General features: G+C 46.8%; 1 protein-coding gene across 3 annotated transcripts in view; it reads left to right on the top strand.

Annotated features, from left to right (window-relative positions):
- Ubox5 (U box domain containing 5) overlaps positions 1–20,776 on the top strand; it is a 40,043-nt gene extending 19,267 nt beyond the window's left edge. For 2 of the 3 annotated variants that reach the window (NM_001255994.1, NM_001255993.1), the window contains 5 exons: positions 6,146–6,287; positions 8,120–8,215; positions 10,061–11,258; positions 13,316–13,474; positions 18,758–20,776. In NM_001255994.1, the coding sequence (NP_001242923.1) occupies positions 8,162–8,215; positions 10,061–11,258; positions 13,316–13,474; positions 18,758–18,966 (1,620 nt within the window). In that variant the 5' untranslated portion in view covers positions 6,146–6,287; positions 8,120–8,161 and the 3' untranslated portion in view covers positions 18,967–20,776. The remainder of the gene's footprint in view (positions 1–6,145; positions 6,288–8,119; positions 8,216–10,060; positions 11,259–13,315; positions 13,475–18,757) is intronic. The other variant, NM_080562.5, reaches the window with a different exon arrangement.
- Positions 20,777–22,745: the final 1,969 nt, after the last annotated feature.

Raw genomic sequence — 22,745 nt, 5'->3', positions numbered from 1 at the left:
TGACAGCCCTAGTAGATCTTACCTGTAATACTAGCAGTTGGTAGGTGAGCGCGAGAGAATGGCCTTCTGCTCTAGGCCACCATCAGCTGCATAGTTCCAGCCATGCTGAGCTGCAGAGGAAGACCCTGCCTCAAAAAGGAAAAAAAAAAAAAAAAGCAAAAGCGTAAACCCAACCAAGTTCTTAGAGGCTTTGAGTCTTTTTCAGTGTATTCAGTAACACATGGGACATAGATCATTTTCCTTGTTTCTCTTTTGAATAATATCCCTCCCTCAAAAATAAAGCAAAACAAAACAAAAAACAAGAGGGAGAAAAATTCAAAGGAAACAAAAATTGAGACTTTCTGAGAAGTAGTTTGTACCGTGCATCTCTGTTGTCTTCGAGCCCCTTCTGTAGAACAGAGAGAGTGTGTGAGAACTCTTCAGCTAGAAGACAGGAGCCCTTTGAATGGTGAATGGCTTCTAAGTGGTGCAGAATTGCCTTTGTCATCTAGGAACTTAAGGCACAACCTCATGAATGTCATTTTTCTCCTTTGTTGTGAGCCTTCTATGACTTACTTATGACCAGTAGCTCTCAGACTTCAGGTTTTTGTTGTTGTTGTTGTTGTTGTTTTTAGGCTGTCATATAGACAGGTTGTCTAGGCCGGCTTTTGAAGTACTGATATGCCTGCTTTCGCCTCTTGAGTACTGGGATTACAGGCGTGCATCACTACTGCATCTTTATGGGGGAAAAGGGATCGCTTTAGGGCTTTGTATGTGCTAGTCAAAGACACTGCAGATGGAGCTACGTCACCAACTTGAGAATTTGAAGAGTTCTTTTGGTATGTGTGGGGATGTGTGTAGGGGTATTGTTTGGTTTTGTTCTGGAGATTAAACACAGAACCTTGTAAGTGATAGGCTACCCACTTTACCACCGAGTTAAATTCCCATCACTTTGTGTAGATGGATGCACATGTAGGTGTATGTGGAGGCCAGAAGGTCAGGTGTGTGGTCTTCAATCACTCCCTTTTATTTTCCAAGACAGCATCCCTCACTGAGCCTGGAGCTCACCAGTTGTGCTTCCTCAGCACAAGGGTGGGTTACAGGTGCACACAGCCACACTTGGTGTGGTGGCTTGCATTTGTAATTCTAGCACTAAGGAGGCTGAGGAAGGAGGATAGATAGCCATAAAATTGAGGCCTGCCTAGGCTATAGAGGGAGACCTTGTTTCAATCAGTGCAGCACACTGGTTATGTAAGTGTTGTTCTTGGTTCTTGTTTTGTTTTTTGTTTTTTTAGATTGATTTATTTCATGTATGTATGCTGCCTGCATATATGTCTGTGAATCACGTGTGTGCCCGGTGCTTGTAGAGGTCCCCTGGAGCTGGAATTAAGGATGGCTGTGAACTCCACCTGTGTGCTGGGAATCGAATCCAGGTCCTTGGCAAGTGCGATAAATTGTCTAGCCAGTGCTCTAGCCCTTTCTCCTTTTACTTTTATGACTATGAATGTTTAGCACACGTGTGAGTATGGATCACACGTATGCCTGGTGCCTGAGGTGTTGGATACCCTGGAACCGGATTACAGGTGGTTGTGAGCTACTTGGTATGACTGCTGGGAATCAAATCACGATTCTCTAAAAGAAAAAAATCAGTGTTCTTAACCACTGAGCCATCGTCTCTCTAGCCACCCCACCCCCACCCTTGCTGTTTTGTTTGTTTAAGACTTACTATGTAATCCTGGCTATCCTAGAACTCATCTGTAGACCAGACTGGCCTCGAACTCACAGAGATCCACCTGCTTCTGCCTCCCAAGTGCTGGGGTTAAATGCATGTACCACTATCATGCCTGGCTCTTCTTTGTCAGTTTTTACGAGTTCTTTGAGAGGTTTTTCCAATGTTTTGACCATATTCACTCCTCCTTTTTTTCTCTTTCTTCTGGGTGTGTGCATATGTGTGAGACAAGGTCTCAGTATGTAGCCCTGACTGACCGAAGATGTTTACTGCCCAGGAATTATATTTTATTTTTGTTTTTTGACGAGTAAATATTAGACTACATAGTCTCAGTCTGACTGTGTTGCCAAGTTCTAACCTTGAGCTACTTCCAGATCCTTCATCCCCACCTTCTAAGTGCTGGAATTATGGGAGTTTGCCACTATCCCCTACTTGGCCAGAGGTTTGTTTATTTTTAAATCCAGAGCCACAGCAAGAAATATATTTTATTTGAACAAGTATCTATGTTAACTATGTTTGTACAAATTTGAGGCAAGCTTTATGACATAATACCATTTTCTGGTATTTTGTATTTTCTTCCATTGTGGGGGTGGGATGGGGGTGGGGGGAGGAGGGGAGTTGCACACATGCCATGGTACATGTGTGGAGATCAGAGCACAACTTATAGAAGTCAATTCTCTTCTTTGATGATATGGGTCACAGGGATTGAACTCAAGTCTCAGACTTCCACTGCTGCCTGATTGCAAGCTATTTCTTTGAGCAGCCAATTACTTTAGCTGTGATCTGAGTTTCCCAGTTTTTACTTTGTCACCATATTTGGAAAAAGAGGCTAAATTTGTACGTATTTTACCAAGCAGAATTTACAATAAATTTGGGTTGCAAGGCAATTTTCTTGGCAGGGCTGGGAAAGCTGTCTTCCTAGACTAGGCTCTTTGTCTTTATTTTATTTTTAATATTGATCCCCACCCTTTTATTTTCCTGGATAAAGCATTAAGGACAGGAGGTTTTTGACCTTGAAAGATCAGTGTGTTGAAACTAGATAGGTAGCTAGTAAAGCTGAGGTAACGGCAGGCAGATGTCTTGAGTTTGAGGCCAGCCTAGTCTACAAAGTTCCAAGACAGCCAGTGTTACACAGAAAAAGCCTATCATGAAAAAACAAATAACAAAAAATTGTATTACATTTCCTGAGAGAGGTGCCTGCCACAGTAAGTATGTGTGGAGGTTCCCTGCATCTACCCTGTGGCTCCTCCGGCTTGGCAGAAAGTGCCTTTATCCACTGAGCCTCTCACAAGCATCTTCTGGTCGGTCTGTCTGTCTGTCTGTCTGTCTTTCTTTCTTTCTTCATTTCTTCCAAAGAGGCATTTTTCTGATGAGAATAAATGAGGATAGATATTCTGTTACAGAATTCTGAAAGTTCTAGCTAATACAGTAAAACAAGAGACAGTAGGAATTATCATTTCAGGAAGCTTGCTACTATTGGTATAAAATCCAAGAAAACCAACCCAATATCTATTAAAATCAGTGAATTCAAACCTAAAGTCAGTAGTAGATTGTCTAATATGCGTGAAGCTCAAGTAGCAACACCCCCAGAAAAATCCAAAACTAAACAAACATTGCATATAAAGACCCTGAACTGTGTATTTTTTCTGTTTGTAGAATAACTGGCTCAAACATTAATGGAAGTCAACATGATGGTATATGCCTGTTACTCCACACTAGAGAGGTGGAGACCAAAGGATCATGAGCTCAAGGCTAGTCTTGGCTATGTAATAGGTTCAAGGCTAGCCTAGGGTTCTTGACAGCCTGCTTTAAACAACAACAAAAATAAATGTAGTAAGAAAATCTAATTTATTATTAATTGAAATCTTTAAAAACATGTAGATTCCATTTAAAAATGTAAACTGAAATAAGACTAAGGCAAAAGACAGAAATCTACTGAACATGTGCATCTCAGGACTGCCGTGGTGGCACACATGGGTGATCCCAGCAGCAGTCAGGATACCTTTGCTGCATAGCGATCGTGTGTGTAGCCGGCTACAAGAGTAGGAGGTGATTTACTATTGAATCATGCTTTACCCATTTGTCTCAGTCAGGATTTCTATTCCTGCACAAACATCATGACCAAGAGCAAGATGGGGAGGAAAGGGTTTATTCAGCTTACACTTCCACACTGCTGTTCATCACCAAAGGAAGTCAGGACTGGAACTCAAGCAGGTCAGGAAGCAGGAGCTGATGTAGAAGCCACGGAGGGATGTTCTTTACTGGCTTGCTTCCCCTGGCTTGCTCCGCCTGCTCTCTTATAGAACCGAAGACTACCAGCCCAGGGATGGTCCCACCCACAAGGGGACCTCCCCGCTTGATCACTAATTGAGAAAATGCCTTGCAGCTGGATCTCGTGGAGGCATTTCCCCAACTGAAGCTCCTTTCTCTGTGATAACTCCAGCCTGTGTCAAGTTGATACAAAACTAGCCAGTACACCATCCTATTTGAAAATGATTTCATAGCAACTTTATGACATAAATATTTTAGACAAAGATAAATTTAAGTGCTAAACTACAGATTTTATTACTGCTCGCTTGCTCTTCCTTCTTTCTTTCCCTCCCTCCCTCCCTTCCTTCCTTCCTTCCTTCCTTCCTTCCTTCCTTTCTTCCTATGTTTTTTGAGGCATGGTCTCTCTACATAGTCCCTGCTATCTTGGAATTCAGAGATCTGCCAACCTCTGCCTCTAATTCTCAGATTAAACACCTGGACCACGACCTACCACACGTGGTTTATTCTTGCTTTATAGCAGCCAAGGGAGAGGATCCTGATTGTACCTTAATGACATCAAGTTGCTTAGAAGAAACACTTATTTTAGTATTAAGAACAAAGGAAAATTTTGTCATGGGTCTCAAAAAGAGCATACCAGGTAGCATAGAGAATGATCACTTAACAACTTAGGAAAACTGCATCCCATCTTACAAACGGGTTTCCACAGAATAATTAGATACATGCATATGTGCTGTATGATAAGGAGCATGGTCATGACAGTGGCTAGATAGGCCAGGACACTATCCAGAGAGTCAGCTTAAGAAAAGATACATCTTAGAAATGTTGTGGTTGTTAGCTAATGTGTACTACTGTGCTGGTAAATGTTTGATCAACTTCACACAAGCTAAAGTAATCTGGGAAGAGAGGAGACCCTCACTTGGAAAAAAATTGGAGGCTGTAGAAATGACTCAGTAGTTAGGAGTACCAACTGCTCTTCCAGAGAACCCACCATATGGCAGGTTGTAACCATCTATAACTCCAGTCTCAGGGGCTTTGACATGCCCTTTGGCTTTCATAGGCACCAGACATGCATGTGGTACATAGTTGTACATATATACATACATACATACATAATTATACATACAGGCAAAACAAAAACAATCTCTGACCAGCTGTGGTAGTGCACAGCTTTAATCCTAGCTCTGGGGAGGCAAAGGCAGGTAGATCTCTGTGAGTTCTAGGCTAGCCCAGTCTACACAGTGAGTTTCAGAACAGCCAGAGCTTCACAGAGAGACCTTGTCTCAAAAAACAAAAAACAAAACAAACAAAAAAAAAGCCTCCATCAGGTTGGCTGGTAGGCAAGTCTGTAGGTCACTTTCTTGACTAATAATTCTGTGGGAGAGTATAGCCCAGAGTGGGCACTACCAGCACTGGGCCTTGCAGGAGATATATATATATATATAAATTGTAAGCAGAGTAAGCCATAAAGAGAAAGCTAGGAAGCTCCATCATGCCATGGTCTTCAGTTCCCGCCTCCAGGTTGCTGCTGAGTTTCTGCCCTGAGTTCTCACAGTGATGGACTGTGATGTGGAAGTAAAGCCAAGTAAACTCTTTTCTCCGACAACAAAACACACACTAATAAAGTGTCCTAGTCACTAGTCTATTGCAGGGGGTGGGGGTTCATCTATGGTCATCATGGCAGGGAGCATGGTGGCAGGCAGGCAGTCATGGTGCTGGAGAAGTAGCTGAGAGCTCATATCTGATGTTCAAGTTACAAGCAGAGAGGTAGTGACAGACTGGGCCTGGTGTGAGCTTTTGAAACCTGCTACAGTGATACCACCTCCAAGGCCACACCTCTTAATCTTTCCTAAACAGTTCCAATAACTGGGGACCAATCATTCAATGAATGAGTCTTTGGGAGCAATTCTCATTCAAACCATTAAACATAGCAACCAAATTATATTTTTTAAATTTCCTAATGCTAAGAATTGAACATAGAGTTTTACAAATCTCTCTACTACTGAACTATATTTCCAGCCCTATTTTATATTTTTAAAAGTTATGTGTGGTGCTTTAGATTGTACCCAGCGCCTCATGCATGCTGACTAGGCAAATAAATGCTCTACCACTGAGCTGTACCCGCAGCCCTAAAACAGTATTAATGTGCTTCATTTGTTTTTGCTACAGGTGAGGATCCCATTTAAACTCTGTGAAAGCTATCAGGTATGGGATACAATCTGCCACAGTCCCTAAAGATACCAGATCGAAGGCAAGAGGTAACACTGAGGCTGACGATGAAGATAATTTAATGTGGATTCCTTCCAACTCAGTAAGTGCTTGGAGAAAGGTAGTCTGTGTGTGGCTGTCCTTGGCACCTATGCTTCAGTAATGTACTCATGGAGTTGGCCGCCATTGATCAAGTTGTGGCAGCTTTATGAGCTGAGTGAGGCTTTTGACTGGAAGGCTCTTAGGTCTAAAAAGGCAGTGACAATGGGCAGGACCCATTAAGGACCCGTTGAGATTTGATCTGATGTATCTCAGAAAGGGCAATCAAGATTCCCTTGGTTCAGGGGCTGGGGATGTAGCTCATTTGGTAGAGTGCTTGCCTAGCATGGAGAGCCTTGATTTAATCATGATCACATAAACTGAGTGTGGTGGCGAATTCCTCTTGGAAAGTAGAGGTAGGAGGAGCTTGGGCGTCTAGAGACCTTATCTCAAAAATATAAAACAAACAAAAAATACTTCCACATTTCTATATCATACACTAACTTTCAATTTTATGTTCATGGTTTTCTTGCTCGCATGGTATGTCTTTGTACCACATGCATGCTTGTTGCCCAAAGAGGCCGGAAGAAGGCATCAGCTGGAACAACTGAGTTACAGCTGGTTGTAAGCCTTCATGTGGGTACTAGGAATGGAAGCCAGGTCCTCTGGAAGAACAATCAGTGCTTTTAACTTCTGAGCCTTCTCTTAGAAGCCACCCTGGAATAGGAGAGGTGGCACGGCCAGTAAAGTCACTTGTAAGCAAAGCCTGATGACCTGAAGTCTCCCCTTAGGATTCCCATAGCAGAATGAGAGAACCAGCTCCTGCCAAGGTGTCCTGTCTTTCCCTCACATACTGTGGCATACGTGAGCCACACATGCACACACATAGTAAATAAATAAATGTAATTTTACACAGGTTCTTTAAATGACAGAATCTAGTGGTCTGAGTTAAATGCCTAGAACCCACAGAAAGGGAAAAGGGAAAAACCGGCTGCCCTATTGTCCTCCATCTCCACATGCGCTGTGGCCTCATGCACGGCCTCACACACATCATATGAACACATACACAATAGCACCTGTCAAAAGTAAAATTAGGGAAAAGGAATCTGGTATACTTAAATAAGTGGGCATATATGCCATGCTCATAAGGATTTCGCCATGAGAGTGCCATGATAATGCCCTCAACCGCTGAATAGATTCTATAAACCAAGAAAATAACACAGCCACCCTTCTCAAAAATAATTTTGAGTCTTTCAGGTGTTTTGTTTAATAAGGAAACAGTTACATGGACAGGGTCAAGAGTACCTAGCACTGCTGTGATTGTTTCCTGTGACGCTGTCCATTCAGAGTGTACCCCCATCCCCATTTTATTGTGTTCTGTTGCTTGTATACATGTCTCCTCCCTATGGGAAATGCTATAGAACTGACATGTTTTACCATCGACTAGAAGCCTGGCAGCCTTTGCCAACCAGTAGAACTTATTTCAGAAATTTACCTTCTCAGGTCTGGAGACATAGCTCACCAGTTAAAGGGACCTGGGTTTAATTCTCAGCACCCACGTGGTGGCTCACAACCTTGTGTGAGTCCAGTCCCAGGGTACCTGAAGCTTCTCCTGACCTTTTCGGATTCTTGCACATCCCTCGTGCACAGGCATACACTCAGACACGCATACACACCCAAGTAAGTTTTGGGTTTTTTTATTTGTTCCCTTCTTAACTTTTCAGTGAGTAATTTTCCCAGCGTCAGTTGGACACGGGGAAATGGCATAGACCGGAAGAATGTACCAGAAGTTCTGCATCTGCCTATTTGCTCCTTTCTTAGATTCAACTCCTGAAAATTTAAAACTGAGTTTTAATGTGTCTGGCTAATATTAAGTTTCTCTATATTTTTTTAAAGGGCTGCTTCTGATGCTTGGAAGCTATTGTTCCAGTTACTAAGATGGTAGTAAATCTTTGCCTCCCACAGTTCAGACCAAGAATTCACTGCAACAAGGTAAGCCAGACAAATCCATGCACATATGATTTGTTCTTTAGACTTTTCCCCATTTTCTGGCTTGTATACTCTCCCCCTTAGGTCCCACCAGGCAGCATTTGGACAATTACTGGCCAGTCCCCAAGAATCACAGCACTGTCACTCTGTGACGTGTTTGTGAAGACCATTCAGCTGTGCCCTTTCCTTTCAGCCAAGCAATGTCAAGCAACATCACTGTACCCAGCAGGCGCCCAGCAGAGTAAATCACTCAGGAGCGCTCTTCCTCCCTCTCCTGCTCCCCCTCTCTTTCCTCGCTGTTTTTGTTGTTTTCTTGTTGACTTGTTTTTGTTTTGTCTTTAAGATTCATTTGCTTTTTCCAGGTGTTGTGGGTGCATACCTTTAATCTTAGCAGGCAGGAGGCAGAGAGGCAGGAGAATCTCTATGAGTTCAAGGCCAGCCAGGTGCTGGGAAAGGAAAACTGGGTCCTCTCTGAAAGATCATTGAATGCTCCTAAGCACTAGACAGACCTGGTTTTTGGTTTTTTGGGTTTTTGGGTTTTTGGGTTTTTTTTTTTTTTTTAATGACAGAGTCACTTGCTGACCTGCAGAGCCCAGGCTGACCTATACTATAAATCACTATGTAACCAAGGATGACTTTGAAGGGACCCTTCTTCCTCACTCTCCAGTGTGGGGACTCAGCAGTTTGAGGCTCACACAGTATCATGGACTGTCATTTTGGTTTGTTTTTGCTTGTTTGCGTCAAGGATCTCATGTAACCCTGACTGTTCTCTAACTTGCTGTGTAGCATCAGATGGTTTTTACCTGGGTAGTGGTGGGGCTTATGCCTTGAACCCCATAGTCCCAGCACTAGGGAGGCAGAGGCAGGCAGACCTCTGAGCTTGATGTGTCTGCCTAGGCTACATAATGAGTAGGACAACCAGGACTACACAGAGAGACCCTGTCTCAAAAGCCAAAGAGAATCAAAGAAAGAAAGTAAAGAAAAGAAAAGAAGGCCTGGAGAGATGGCTCAGTGGTTAAGAGCACTGACTTCTCTTCCAGAGGTCCCGAGTTCATTTCCCAGCAAACATCTGTAATGGGTTCTGATGCCCTCTTCTGGTTGTCTGAAGACAGCGACAGTGTACTCACATATATAAAATAAAGAAATCTTTAAAAAGAAAAAGAAAAGAAAAAAAAGATCTTGAATTCCCAGACCTTCTGCTTTATCAAGTGCTGGGATTATAGATATGCACCATGGTATTTTTGCTCGTATTTTTAATAATAGGTCATGCTTGGGGATATTTACCTTCAGTCTTTGACATGATATTGAATGCCTCCAAAAACTTGGGACAATTCAGTTTAACAGATAAAATTTAAAAATTGCTGGGCAGTGGTGGCACACGCCTTTAATCCCAGCACTTGGGAGGCAGAGGCAGGCGGATTTCTGAGTTCAAGGCCAGCCTGGTCTACAGAGTGAGTTCCAGGACAGCCAGGGCTACACAAAGAAACCTTGTCTTGAAAAAACAAACAAGAAGAACAGCAACAACAAAAATTAAGATTTTAAAGTTTTCTTTAAAATCAAGTTTTACAGGGTTGGAAAGATGGCTCAGTAGTTAAGAGTGCTGACCATTCTTCCAGAGGACACAGATGCAGTTTTTCTGGAACTTCAGTTCCAGGGCATCTGACACCCTTTCCTGGCCTCTATGGGCACTGCATGCATGTAGTGCACAAACTTTCAAGCAGAGGAACTATCAATATACATGAAATAGAAATAAATATTTTTTAAAAAAGTATTTGTGTAAGTGACAAGTTTTGAAAGCCAGTTGTCTTCATTTGGATCAGTGTGTCTCCTGTTTGTCATTACATCTAGGTGTCAGCTGATGGTTACGAAGTAGAAAATCTCATCTCTGAAGACCTCATAAAAAGAAGCCATGGCTTTAGGACAGAGTATTTCATTAGACCTCCAATCTATGTGACAGTTTCCTTTCCCTTTAATGTGGAAATCTGTAGGGTTAATATAGATCTCACAACTGGGGGATATCAGAATGTCTCTGGCCTGGAATTATATACATCTGCCTTATCTAGCAGAGTCTCTCAGGATGCCCAGGACTGCTGGACTACAGGCCCGGTGGAGACATCTGTCCCAGACAAGGAGGCCTTCACCTTGGTAGGCAAAGTCTTACTGAAAAACCAGAACCATGTGGTGTTCAGCCACAGGGGCTTCAAGGCCAGGCCACCTTTTAGCCCGATGGAAGTCACTCTCCTCTCTCCTGCTGTTGTAGCCCAGGAACTCTGGAATAAAGGGGCTCTTTCCCTTAGCCATGTGGCCCACCTCAAGATCGGCATCACCCATGTGACGGGCAGTGGCATCTCTTGCATCAAGCGTTTAGAGGTGTGGGGTCAGCCAGCCAGGACCTGCTCTCAGGAGGTGATAAATAGTGTCTTGTTGATAGCCTCAGAAAGCCTGCCTCAGGACTTGGATCTGCATGCTCCAGCCTTGCCCATGGAGAGTGACTGTGACCCTGGGGGTCAGTCTGAGAGCCAGCACTCTCCCTGTACCTTACAGGACATGTCTGAGGTGGAAAGTGACGTTCCAGAGGAGTTCCTGGATCCTATCACCCTGGAGATCATGCCATGCCCCATGCTGCTGCCCTCAGGCAAGGTCATTGACCAGAGCACTCTGGAGAAGTGTAACCTCAGTGAAGCTGCTTGGGGCCGAGTGCCCAGTGACCCTTTCACAGGGCTAGCCTTTACTCCACAGTCCCAGCCCCTCCCTCATCCTTCCCTGAAAGCCCGGATCGACCGGTTCCTACTCCAGCACTCTATTTCAGGCTGCCGCCTGCTTGGGAGAGCACAGACTCCATCAGCAATGACCCCTTCTGTCATTACCCTGCCCTCAAGGAAAAGGAAGACAGAGCAGGCTGAACACAGCTCACACTACAGCCTTGGCATGAGTGCGTCTTCCTCTGCCACAAGCCCTTTATTCTCACCTACTACCTCAGAGCCAACTGCCAAGAAGATGAAAGCCACCAGTGAGCTTGGCCTGACGGACATGGACTGTTCAGCAGGTAAGTCACTCTTGTGTGGTCAGGCTGTCTTCCCTGCCCTTCCTGCTGACACGATGCCACAGCCCTTGGCAGTATGCTTCCGTAGATTAGATGTAGGAGGCTGGAGACCATGCCTCTGCCTTCCCATTTTTGTAGGGAATCTCAGTTTTTTGTTTTAAGATTTATTTATATATTTTATGAATATGAGTGATTTGTCTGCATGTACATCTACACATCAGAAGAGGGCATCAGATCCCATTATATATGTGAGCTGCCATGTGGGTGCTGGGAATTGAACCCAGGACCTCTGGAAGAACAGCCAGTGCTCTAAACCTTTGAGCCATCTCTTGAGCCCCAAGGCATCTCAGATTTGTCTTTGGCCCATAGATAACCTGGAAGCCCCAAAGGATTATGTGTGTTCTCTTATTGTTCTGAGATTTCTTTCCTTTTTTTTTTTTTTAATTGTTTGCTTGTTTGTCTGTTTAGAAAGAAGGCTTCACTCTGTAGCTCAGGATAAAGCTCACTATGTAGTCTTGACTAGTGTTGGACTGTGTTGAGCCTCCTGTCAAGTCCCCACACCTGACTGTTCCTGAGTTCTGTCACCATGTTTTGTGATCGACCATCTTATTGGTGAACTTCCCGCTTTGAGTTCCTTTTGTGTTTTCTGGCAAGAGCAATGCTTTTTCCTACCCTGAAGCCTCCATTCAGACTTGCTGAGAGGAGAAACAATAGGTTCCTTAAAGCAGACCATGTTTTCTTGTATCTGGATGCCTTTGAAGTACTATGTCTTGTCTTCCCAGAGGAGATGGAAGGAAGTGCATTGTGGGTCTCCCTGCCTCACTTATCCAGTATGAGGCTGGAGGCCTGCCTGCCTCTCAGGAAGAAAACATGGTTGGTAAATGTGAGAGTGAGTTAGTTGTACTGTTGCTGAGTTTCAGCTGCCTGGCTTCCTGCCTCTTCCTGGTGACGTCACAGGGATTCCCTGGATTGGTATCCCCACCACCACGTGAACAGAGCAGCCCTTGGCTTGCTTTGGAAATGTCTGGCAAATCCTCAGAACCCATAAGGAAGACAATAACTAACCCTGGGGGCTGTGCTCTGACCTCCACGCACATGAGCATGACCCATGAGCACACACACAATGACAACAACAAAAGTAATAATAAAGTGTGTAAAGCCTTTTAAAAAGTGGAAAGTAGTTAAGAACAACTTGTAAGGAATCCACCTGGCAACCGGAGGAAGATGAAAGGAGGAGTGTGTTTTGCTCTCTATGGTGGAACACACCTGTAACCCTGGTGTGAGGAGGCAGATGCCATGTAACTTTTTATGTGACCAGCAAGCTCAAGGCATCTGCCTCTCAGCACCAGGGTTACAGGTGTGTTCCACTGTGCCTGGGGTTGTGGCACAGATTCCCGGAAATGACCTCAGGTCCTCCTGCCTTTGCTGCAACTACTTTACTCACTATCAGAAAGGTATGGTAGCAAATGTCTGTAATTCCAGCATTTAAATCTGAGAGGCCAGAGACTGAAGAATCAACATGAGTTGAGACCATCTTGAACTACATAGTGATAACCTTATCTCAAAGAAACCAAGAGGAAAACAGGAAGGAAGGCAGCTGAGGCAGAGGATAGAGCATGATAGGGGATATCCAGAGCTGGTATCTGCTTGTCTCATCATTTCCTTGGCCAGCAGGAAGGCCTTGTGAACTGTAACACAGGGGCTTGGAGTGTGGCTGAGCAAGTGGTAGAAGGCACAAGTTCCAGGCTATATCCAGAGTACCACAAAATAAATGAAAAAAAGGAGGTAGATGCAGTTCAGCTTGAAGCCTCAAGATGGCTCTGTCCTGCACAACACTTTGTCTAGGGAGCTGCGAGAGAAGCCCAGAGCTTCTGCATCCAGAGATGGGAAGGAGATGTCAGGACTCCCTGGACTTGACTCCCTCGTTCTGTCATTACCATCCTGGGGACATTATACTTACGTGTCTGAACTTGAAAGGGTCATTTTCTGCCTCTAAGGACTTGTGGCAATTTCTCTTGCTGAGTCTTCCTGGATATTATGGTGTGTGTATCTCTCTACAGGTCCAGTGTCCCATGAGCAGAAGCTGGCGCAAAGTCTGGAAATTGCCCTGACTTCTACCCTTGGCTCCATGCCTTCCTTCACTGCCCGGCTCACCAAAGGGCAGCTCCAGCTGGGCACAAGAGGGAGCAGTGCTTGCAGGAGGCCAGCCTCCAGCTCCGGTAATCCCCAGGGGCTCTAACATCTGCCTGTGCGGGATGCTGAACCTAGTCTCTTCAGGACCGTGGGCCTGCGCAGCCAGCTCCTTTACTGCGGTGCCCACTCTCTCTTGTCTTCTCCAGAGGAGGTGAAGGGCTGCCTGGGGCTCCTCCTGAGCCAGCCCTTTAGTTAGCCCTGTCATTCTGTGGACTCTGGCCTGCCTACCTTTGCTACAGGGTTTTGTTTTGATTATTTTGACACGGGGTCTTTGCTGTCCTCGAACTTTTCAGTTCCCAAGTGCTGGGATTACAGAGGTGCCTGCCACACCTGGCTGCAGTGAACTGCATAATTCTCTCCTGGCATACGCATTTTCCTTTTCTGTTTCCTAACCTTCCCCTCATCTGATGTCTGGGTATTTTATGTGCATGTGAAGAAAGGTTGAGGTTTCAGATGTCATCTTCTGCCCTTCTTGGCAACATTTTTATCATTGTACTAGAAAAGCACAGCAGTAATTACTGAGACACAGCCTCCTCCCCCCTGCCCAAAATAATAATAACCAGCCGGGCATAGTGGCGCAGGCCTTTAATCCCAGCATTCGGAAAGCAGAGGCAGGCGGATTTCTGAGTTTGAGGCCAGCCTGGTCTACAGAGTGAGCTCCAGGATAGCCAAAGCTACACAGAGAAACCCTGTCTTGAAAAAAAAAAAACAAAAAAAAGAAAAAAAAATAACCTAGGATTGTATTGTATGGCAGATACAAAGTGAGGAACTGACTGGGTTTCTCCCCCCCCCCCTTTTTTTTCATTTTAATTTATATGCATGGTTGTTTTAGCTGCATGTATGTCTGTGTACCATGTCTGTGCCTGATAGAGTTCAGAAGAAAGGGTCAGATATCCTGAAACTGGAGTTACAGGTAGCTGTGAGCCACCATGTAGGTGCTGGGAACCAAACCCAGGTCCTTAGCAAGAACAGCCAGTGAGCTTTCATCACTGAGCCATCTCTCCCGTTACATTTCCCTTCCCTGTATTCCCTTCCCCACGCCCTTTTAAAACAAAGGACAGGTGAAGCCTGGTGAGACTTATGGGCAGGCACTTGACTCCCCCTGCTGCTGCAAAGCCTGTCCTCCTGTTGTCATCTGGGTTCCCATTTCACTCCTGCCCACTCTGAATATTTCTTCCTAACTATTTCCAAGAACGTGTCTTTTAAAGTGCCCAGTGGAATGAGGCTTGTGGCTGCTTGTCCACTCAGCATCCAGGGATGTGATTGGCCAGCCTTTCCTGCCTTCCTTCATCCGTTTCTTCTCACTTTTCATGTGAGAATCTCTCCCAGTGAGAACCCTAATTTAATACTGCCCATTGGGCTCCTGCTTCTCCTCAGAACTCAGGCCCCACCCGCCTTGACAGTGTCTGAGACCCCTCCCATTGGCATCTCCAGCACCTACTCTGACTCTGAACTGTGCTGCTCTCCTTCCCAGTACTCCTACTCCCTCAGCCCATGTTGATAAAGAGCCTTGTCTCTACTTATCAGACCTTCAGCATGGAAGTAGTCAGTTTGTCCTTCAGTGTCCTCTCTCTAACAACATTCATTATCAGATCCTTCTTGCACACATGTAGAGGCCATGACAACTTTAAGAAGTTGGTTCTCCCCCACTGTGGATTCCAGGATGGAACTCAGATCATCAGGCTGAGCCTTCTCTTCAGCCCCTTTTGTGCTTTTCTTTGCTGTGGTTCTGAGAGACACCCTGGTACCAGCTCTGCAGCCTTTCCCAGCCCATGCAACACTCTTGTTAGCTCCCATAGCTACTTTGCTCACCATCCCCATTGTCCACAGCCTCATTGTCCTTACTGAGTCAGATTCTTTTACAACTATAGATCACAGTGTTCCACTTAAGATCCACATGGCATGAGTCAGAGCCCCACTGTACCATATCTCCTTTTTTCTTTATCATACCACCATTTCTGCTTATTTATTTATTTAGCTTTAATGATCTTTGTTTTCTGTCTCTGAAATTGTTCAAGGCTTTAGATCTCTGAGACCTATTAATGGGGTTTCCTGTTAGTGCTAAAGGCAGTTGGAGCCGTTTGTGTATTTCTCTGTGTAGCCTTGGCTGTGCTCTGTAGATCAGGCTGGCCTCGAACTCACAAAGATCACCTTGTCTTTTCTTCCCAAGTGCTGAGATTAAAGGAACACACCACCACTGCTCAGTCCGTGTATGTTTCTGTGCTGTGCCAGGTATGTACTTCAGTTGATAGAGTGCTTGCCTACCATGTACAAAGCCCTAGGCTCAATGTCCAGCACCACTTAACCTAGACTTGATACTTTGTGTCTATAAGCCCAGCACTTGGTACAGGCATTAAAATTAGCCTGAAATACTTAGGCCCAGTCTCAAAGAGAGGGGGGAGAGGGGAGGGGAGGGGAGAGAAGAGAGAAAGAAGAGAGAGAAGAGAGAGGAGAGAAGAGAGAGAGATAGGAGAGAGAGAAATCCATTCCTGCAGTCCTAGTCCTGATGGAGACCCTGCTGTTTACAGGTGACCCTGCTCCCCTGTGCAGTCTCTATGCTGGATGCTTCTGAGGTCACCCATATGACAAGAATTCATTTTTTATCAGCCTTTTTTTTTTTGAGACAGAGTCTCTCTTAGTTTTACTGCTGTGAACAGACACTATGACCAGATAACATTTAATTGAGGCAGGCGTACAGGTTCAGAGGTTCAGTCTATTATCATCAAGGTGAGAGCATGGCAGTGTCCAGGCAGGCATGGTGCAGGAGGAGCTGAGACTTCTACATCTCATTCCAAAGGCAGACAGGAGAAAACTGCCTTCCAGGCAGCTAGGATGAGGGTTTGTTTGTTTGTTTTTTGTTTTGTTTTGTTTTGTTTTGTTTTTTGAGACAGGGTTTCTCTGTATAGCCCTGGCTGTCCTGGAACTCACTTTGTAGACCAGGCTGGCCTCGAACTCAGAAATCCTCCGCCTCTCTGCCTCTGCCTCTCTGCCTCTGCCTCTCTGCCTCTGCCTCTCTGCCTCTGCCCCTCTGCCTCTGCCTCTCTGCCTCTGCCCCTCTGCCTCTGCCCCTCTGCCTCTGCCCCTCTGCCTCTGCGCCTCTGCCTCTCTGCCTCTCTGCCTCTCTGCCTCTCTGCCTCTCTGCCTCTGCGCCTCTGCCTCTCTGCCTCTCTGCCCCTCTGCCTCTCTGCCCCTCTGCCTCTCTGCCCCTCTGCCTCTCTGCCCCTCTGCCCCTCTGCCTCTCTGCCCCTCTGCTCCTCTGCCTCTGCCCCTCTGCCTCTGCCCCTCTGCCTCTGCCCCTCTGCCCCTCTGCCCCTCTGCCTCTGCGCCTCTGCCTCTGCGCCTCTGCGCCTCTGCTCCTCTGCCTCTGCCTCTGTCTCCCGAGTGCTGGGATTAAAGGCATGCGCCACCACGCCCGGCTTAGGATGAGGGTCTTAAAGCCCACAACCACAATGAAACACTTCCTCCAACAAGGCCACACTTCCTAGTAGTGCCACTCCCTGGGCCAAGCATATTCAAACCATCACAGGTCTCACTATGAACCCTAGGTTGGCTTCAGACTTGCAGTGATTTTTCTGCCTCAGCTTCCCATGTGCTAGGATGATAGACATGTCCTATCTTACTACATCGCTCTAGATACTATGTTACTTGCTATGTAATCCTTGAGTTTAAAGGCAGTTCTCCTACTTCTGCCTACTTAGCCCATTCCCAAAGAACCCTTGGAAACTTGTAGACTAACACCCTGATGTATGCAGAGGCAAACAGGAGACCCTGTGTCAAGGCTGAAGGGCCTGGACCAACAGTTGAGGTCGTCCTGTGACTTGCACACTCCAGCCAAGGTACACATATACCAGGACTCACATACAAAGATGTAAAAGATCAGCATAGGCTGGAATGATGGGTCGGTGGTTAAGAGTGCTCGTGCTTGCAGGGAACCTGGGTTCAGTTGCCAGCATGAGTGATGGCTCACACCCGTCTATACGCCCGGTTCCAGATGATCTGATAATCTTTTTGCCTTCTGTGGGCACCAGGCACACACAGTACAATGACATATATGCAGGCAAAACACTCATACACGTAAAACCAAATATTTTTAAAGAAAGCAGGGCTGGAATTAAGAATTCCCAAGGCAGGAGTAGGCTTGCAGCTGTAGTCCCAAGCCCACAAGGGGCTGAGGCAAGATGATCCTAAGTTCAGGATCAACCTGGAAAAAAGACAAAACCAAGGAATTTTTACAAAGTGAGACAACTTGGGGGTCCCCCAAGTCACTGGGGAGTGAGCTTTGAAAACAGGCCAGGCTGACCTCTGTCCTAGAGTTGAGGAGAAAGGACAACCTTTTTCAAACTAAAAGGAAGAGCGAGCCACAGGGGCCTGTGGACCAGAGCTGCCCTCACTTAGAGGCCTTGAGGAAATCTTACCATAAATCCTGTAGTGGGGTGGGGGTGGGGGGAGGGCCAAGGCCAGGGCAGTTCAAGAGATCAAGGGGTTAGAAGGCAGCCACTGAAAGATAGAGGTTGCCCCTCTGAGGATCCCTCCACCCCGACCATTCTGACTGTCCTGCGAGTTGGCCCACATCTGCTTTATGCTTCCTCACAGCTTCTCTTGGCAGAGGAAGCCTGTGCCTGTGCTGGCTCTGGCGGGGGAGACCAGGGGACAGGCCTGTTTTTTTTTGTTTTTTTTTTTTTTAAGATTCATTTATTTATTATATCTAAGTACACTGTAGCTGTTTTCAGACACAGCAGAAGAGGGCATCAGATCCCATTACAGATGGTTGTGAGCCACCATGAGGTTGCTGGGATTTGAACTCAGAATATCTGGAAGCAGTCAGTGCTCTTAACTGCTGAGCCAACTCTCCAGCTCTCGCTCTGGCCCGTTCGCTCTGGCCCTGCTTGCTATAGCTGTCTTCAGACACTCCAGAAAAGGGCATCAGATCTCATTATGGGTGGTTGTGAGCCACTATGTGGTTGCTGGGATTTGAACTCAAGACCTTTGGAAGAGTGGTCAGTGCTCTTAACCACTGAGCCATCTCCCCCCGTACCCCCAAAAGTCAGTTCTTGAACATTCATGCACAGCACCAAGATAGAGATAAAGCAGTTCCCGCTTAGCCGGCCGTGGTGGCACATGCACGCCTTTATCCCAGAGGCAGAGGCAGGCGGATTTCTGAGTTCCAGGACAGCCAGGGCTACACAGAGAAACCCTGTCTTGAACCACTCCCCCCCCCCCCAAAAAAAAAGAAGTTTCAGCTCCCAGGAACACAGCTTGCACTGAGGAACAACTTCACCTAACCCTACCTCATTTTTCTGATTCACTAGAGCATCCAAGGAGTGTTTCTGGCCCAGAGTGTGCCTCCTGCAAACAAGCATTTTCTTCCTACTCCACAAATGAGCCTGTGTACCAGCTGCCCTGTGGTCACCTTCTGTGCCGACCCTGCCTGAGTGAGAAGCAACGTTCCCAGCCCATGATGTGCACAGCCTGTCGGCAGCCAGTCACCAGCCAGGATGTGCTGCGGGTCCATTTCTGAGTGATGAGCCTCAACTGGAGAAGCCCCATTTTGGGGGAGACCTGAAGGTGGAGGAAGCAAGAACAGGACCCCAGTGCCTCTGTTCTCTCTTGGGCTTGAATACCTCATGGTGTGTTATGGAGACTGGGTAGGGACATCCCACTCCTGCTTAGGCAACAACAGGATAATAAAGCCATAGGGCTGGGCTGGGGAAGACATCCCTACTCTCCCTGGCCCACCTTGTCACTTCCCAACCAGAGCCAGCCCTCACTGGTCAGGAGCACTCCCCTGTGCCCCATGTTATCTGCATACAACCTTCTAATGGAGCTTTGTGGATGGAGCTCAATAGACTGACTTGGGACCTCACACAGCCTTCTCTGCCTCATGGTCACTCAGAAGTGGACCATGGTAGGGGCTGTTAAGCACATGAGTTAGCCATGTGTACCCCCACCTCTGCAGACACTTGCAGCCTTAATAAAGTGACAGTTGACATTCAACAAGGATTCCTCCTAGCACACAGAACAGAACAGCCATATGCAGTTGCTGCTACCGGATAAGCAAGGGTTCAGATGTCTTCAGTGTGGGTGTGCCAGTGCCAAGGGAGGGCAAGCAGCTTCCATCAGGCCAGGTGCCAGAGTATGTCTGGCTGCTCCTGGAGTCACTCTCCAAGGGAGAGGATTCATGTTCCATATGTAACCCACATCAGGAAAACACTTGCTTATAGAAAAGGCTTTTAACAAATTCTGTATGTGTGCAGGCACGTGTGTGCCCTGGTGTACCTATGGAAGTCAGTGTTCCAGGGGTCAGCTCACTCTTTCCAACTATGTGGCTCCCAAAACCTCAGGTCATCAGCAGTGTGGCAGTCTCCTCTACCCTCTGAACCACCTCCTCGGATCCCATAGGCTACATTTTTTTTCCTTCCAAAATTAAACAGTATGGAGCCTCAAAGAAATTGATTGCCTATTGGCTTGAAAGAGCTTCCAGCCAGTAGAAGGATACCTGCACAGGTCCTCACGCTGTCCCGTTCCCTTCCAGGCATGACCTGCTCTGTCTTGAGATAAATCACAGCCCCTTGAGCTACATGTTGTCTCCCCTGGTTGCCCAGGACTCAGTCCTGAGAGAGAATCAGCTTTCAGAGTTCCCAGGAAATCTCTCCATAGAGGTAGCCAATACGGGAATGCCACCTCCTTCCTCCTACACGCCACCAGTGCCTGTTGTGCTTCAGCCTTTGTATGAGACACCAGGATCTGCATGGATAGGCCACTTGCACTGCCTGGTGGCTCCTGCACACCCCACTCTATGCCTGCGCCTCCCTTCTAAGTGGTGTGTTCTTAGCCCATGCAACTACAGAGGGCTTGCTTTGGGGGTTGACACCTACCCATAACCTGTCACGGTCTCTGGAGTAACCCACTTCCCACTCAGCCTTTACACCTTGATGTGAGTACCAGGGGCCATCCCTGCCCCCCACCAAGAACCCCCAGGCTGCTGCCCCTCTGCAGCTCTACCAGAGGTACCCGGCCTACTCTGCTGGAAAACTAGGTCTGGGAGGCCCTGGGGTGACCTGGAGTCCAGGGTGGGGGGAACCACACCCACACCGTAAATGTGATTAAGTTTTCCCTTAAAGATCTGACCCCCACCCCATGGAAGTGCTCTTTTCCTTCATCCGCTACCAGAATTGTTGTAATCTTCCCTAGAATACATGAGCTGGGCGTGATGTAAGTTTGTAAATCCAAACATCTAAAGAACTGCTGTGAGTTCAAGGTCAGCCTGGGCCACATAGCAAACTCTTTTCTCAAAGACACTGAAATAAAAATATATTTGGCCCAGTGGACATTTATTTCTCATTAGAAACTGGGCCTGAGGCCAGGCACAAAATAGTTTCCATGCTCAACACCATCTACCAAGAATATGCAGCTTCAACTTTGCCTTCCAGAGATGACATGTCCTCTGCCTGTTAATGGGGTCACATACTCAATGAAGGCACAAAACTGAAGACCCATGGTCTTGTGAGAACAGAAGGTGGGTGGCAGCTCCGGGCTCTGGGTCTTCATCCCCCCCTAAGTTAACAGGTGAGGCCTGGTCAGCTGCCTGATGGGGCCAAGGCTCTGACCCTCAGCCAATCCCTGAGCTGGTGGAAAGGAGACTCTATCGAGTTAGTCCTGGAGGTAGAAGAAATAGAAGAACCAGATAGCCAGGAAGAAGATCAGCAGCTGCTCGCTGTTCACGGAGAAGCCACGCTCCCTGCAGGCCGTCACCTGGGTCCTGCAGCCGCTAAGTCTGGGGACTGATTTGGATTGCCTAGCCTTAGACTTGTTCTTCCTACAGTTCTCCATCTTGAGGCTGCTCAGCTGCTGGGCTCCTTTCCATTCCCCAGGAAACAGGGTCCTCTGACGCTGGAGTTCCTGTAACTAGGTCTCCAAACAAAGAGACCAGCCTCCCACTGCCTGTGGCATTGTGACGCAGACCTGAATTCCATTGTGATGGCCACTGGGGTGGAGTGGGGCTTCTGTGGGCTGGCCTTCTCCCACAGAGCTCCCTTGTGCATTCTTGAAGGAGGACTTGGCCCACAGCTTCCCCCACTCTGCTCCCCATTGAGGCCCACTGCTGTCTCACCTGGCCTCCAGGCCCCTTGCACGTGCAGCATCTTCTCGCAGTTTCTGAGTGGAAAGGGGAGAACCAGGTTGGGAACTAGCCAAAGTCATACTGTTCAAAGCAGTCACTTTTCATTCCTGAGTGACTGTATTAAAATAAAAGCTGGAGTCATGGTTCACGCTAGTATTCCCAGCCCTTGTGCATTTGAGGCCAGCCTGGGCTACAGAGAGAAGCCTTGTCTCAAAATGAAGCAAATTGGATTTACATTCCTGCTGTCAGCAGCCAGCCACATTTCATAGAGGCCACTAGACTGGACAGTTGAGATACGGACCAATCCTACTGTCACATTTAATCGTGATCACGATTCGAGGCCAAGATATGAATGTGAGACTGGTGTGCCCCATAGAAGCCTTTCTCCTAGGAGAGAAGACCCCTGAATGGACGAGAGAACAGTGGAGGGCTTGAATCTCACTCTGCTAACCATTGACCACCATGTGGGGCTCCACTTGTTGAAGTGGCTCTCTTGCCACCCCTCCCCCAACCTCATGCTTAGGATAGAAACCAGGATCTCACTCATTCTAGGCAAGCATTTCCCCGACACCATGAGACACTCTTATAGTCTGCCAAGAAGAGAACATTTCCAGGAGGCCACAGAAGTAAAGATAAGAGAGGAACAGGTTGTCACAGCTGCTTGTATCTTCCTGCAACAAGACAGTGCTACATAGCACCACTCAAGATATTTTGTCTCTTCGAACACTTCTATTAAAAAAAAAAAAAAAAAAAAAAGCCTTTTCCACTGTGCACCTGGGCTGAGGAATCAAACCCCAGGTCTCAGTGACATGAGGCAGGCAAGCTAGTATGAGCTCTCAGAGGCAGAGGCAGGTAGATCTCTAGGTTTGAGGCCAGGCTGGTCTACATAGCAAGTTTCAGGACATCCATTTCAGAACTGGAAAGAGAGACCCTGTCCTTTCCTGAAGAAAGGAAAGAAGGGAGGGAATGGGCCCCTCAGGACACTGGTGAGATGGCTCAGTGGTTAGAAACGCTCTTGCTCTTGCAGGGGACCTACATTCTATTCCCAGCACCCACATGGTGCCAGGCATGTGGTGCACATACATATATGCACGCAAAATACTCATACACATAAAATACAGAAATCTGAAAAGTGGGAGGGAAGAAGGGCAGGAGTCTGAAGAAATAGCCCAGTGGTT

The sequence above is a fragment of the Mus musculus genome, chromosome 2 (assembly GCF_000001635.26).
Source record: "Mus musculus strain C57BL/6J chromosome 2, GRCm38.p6 C57BL/6J".
Taxonomy (NCBI): domain Eukaryota; kingdom Metazoa; phylum Chordata; class Mammalia; order Rodentia; family Muridae; genus Mus; species Mus musculus.
Note: the sequence above shows the minus strand (reverse complement) of the source record. Positions and strands in the feature narration are given on the sequence as shown.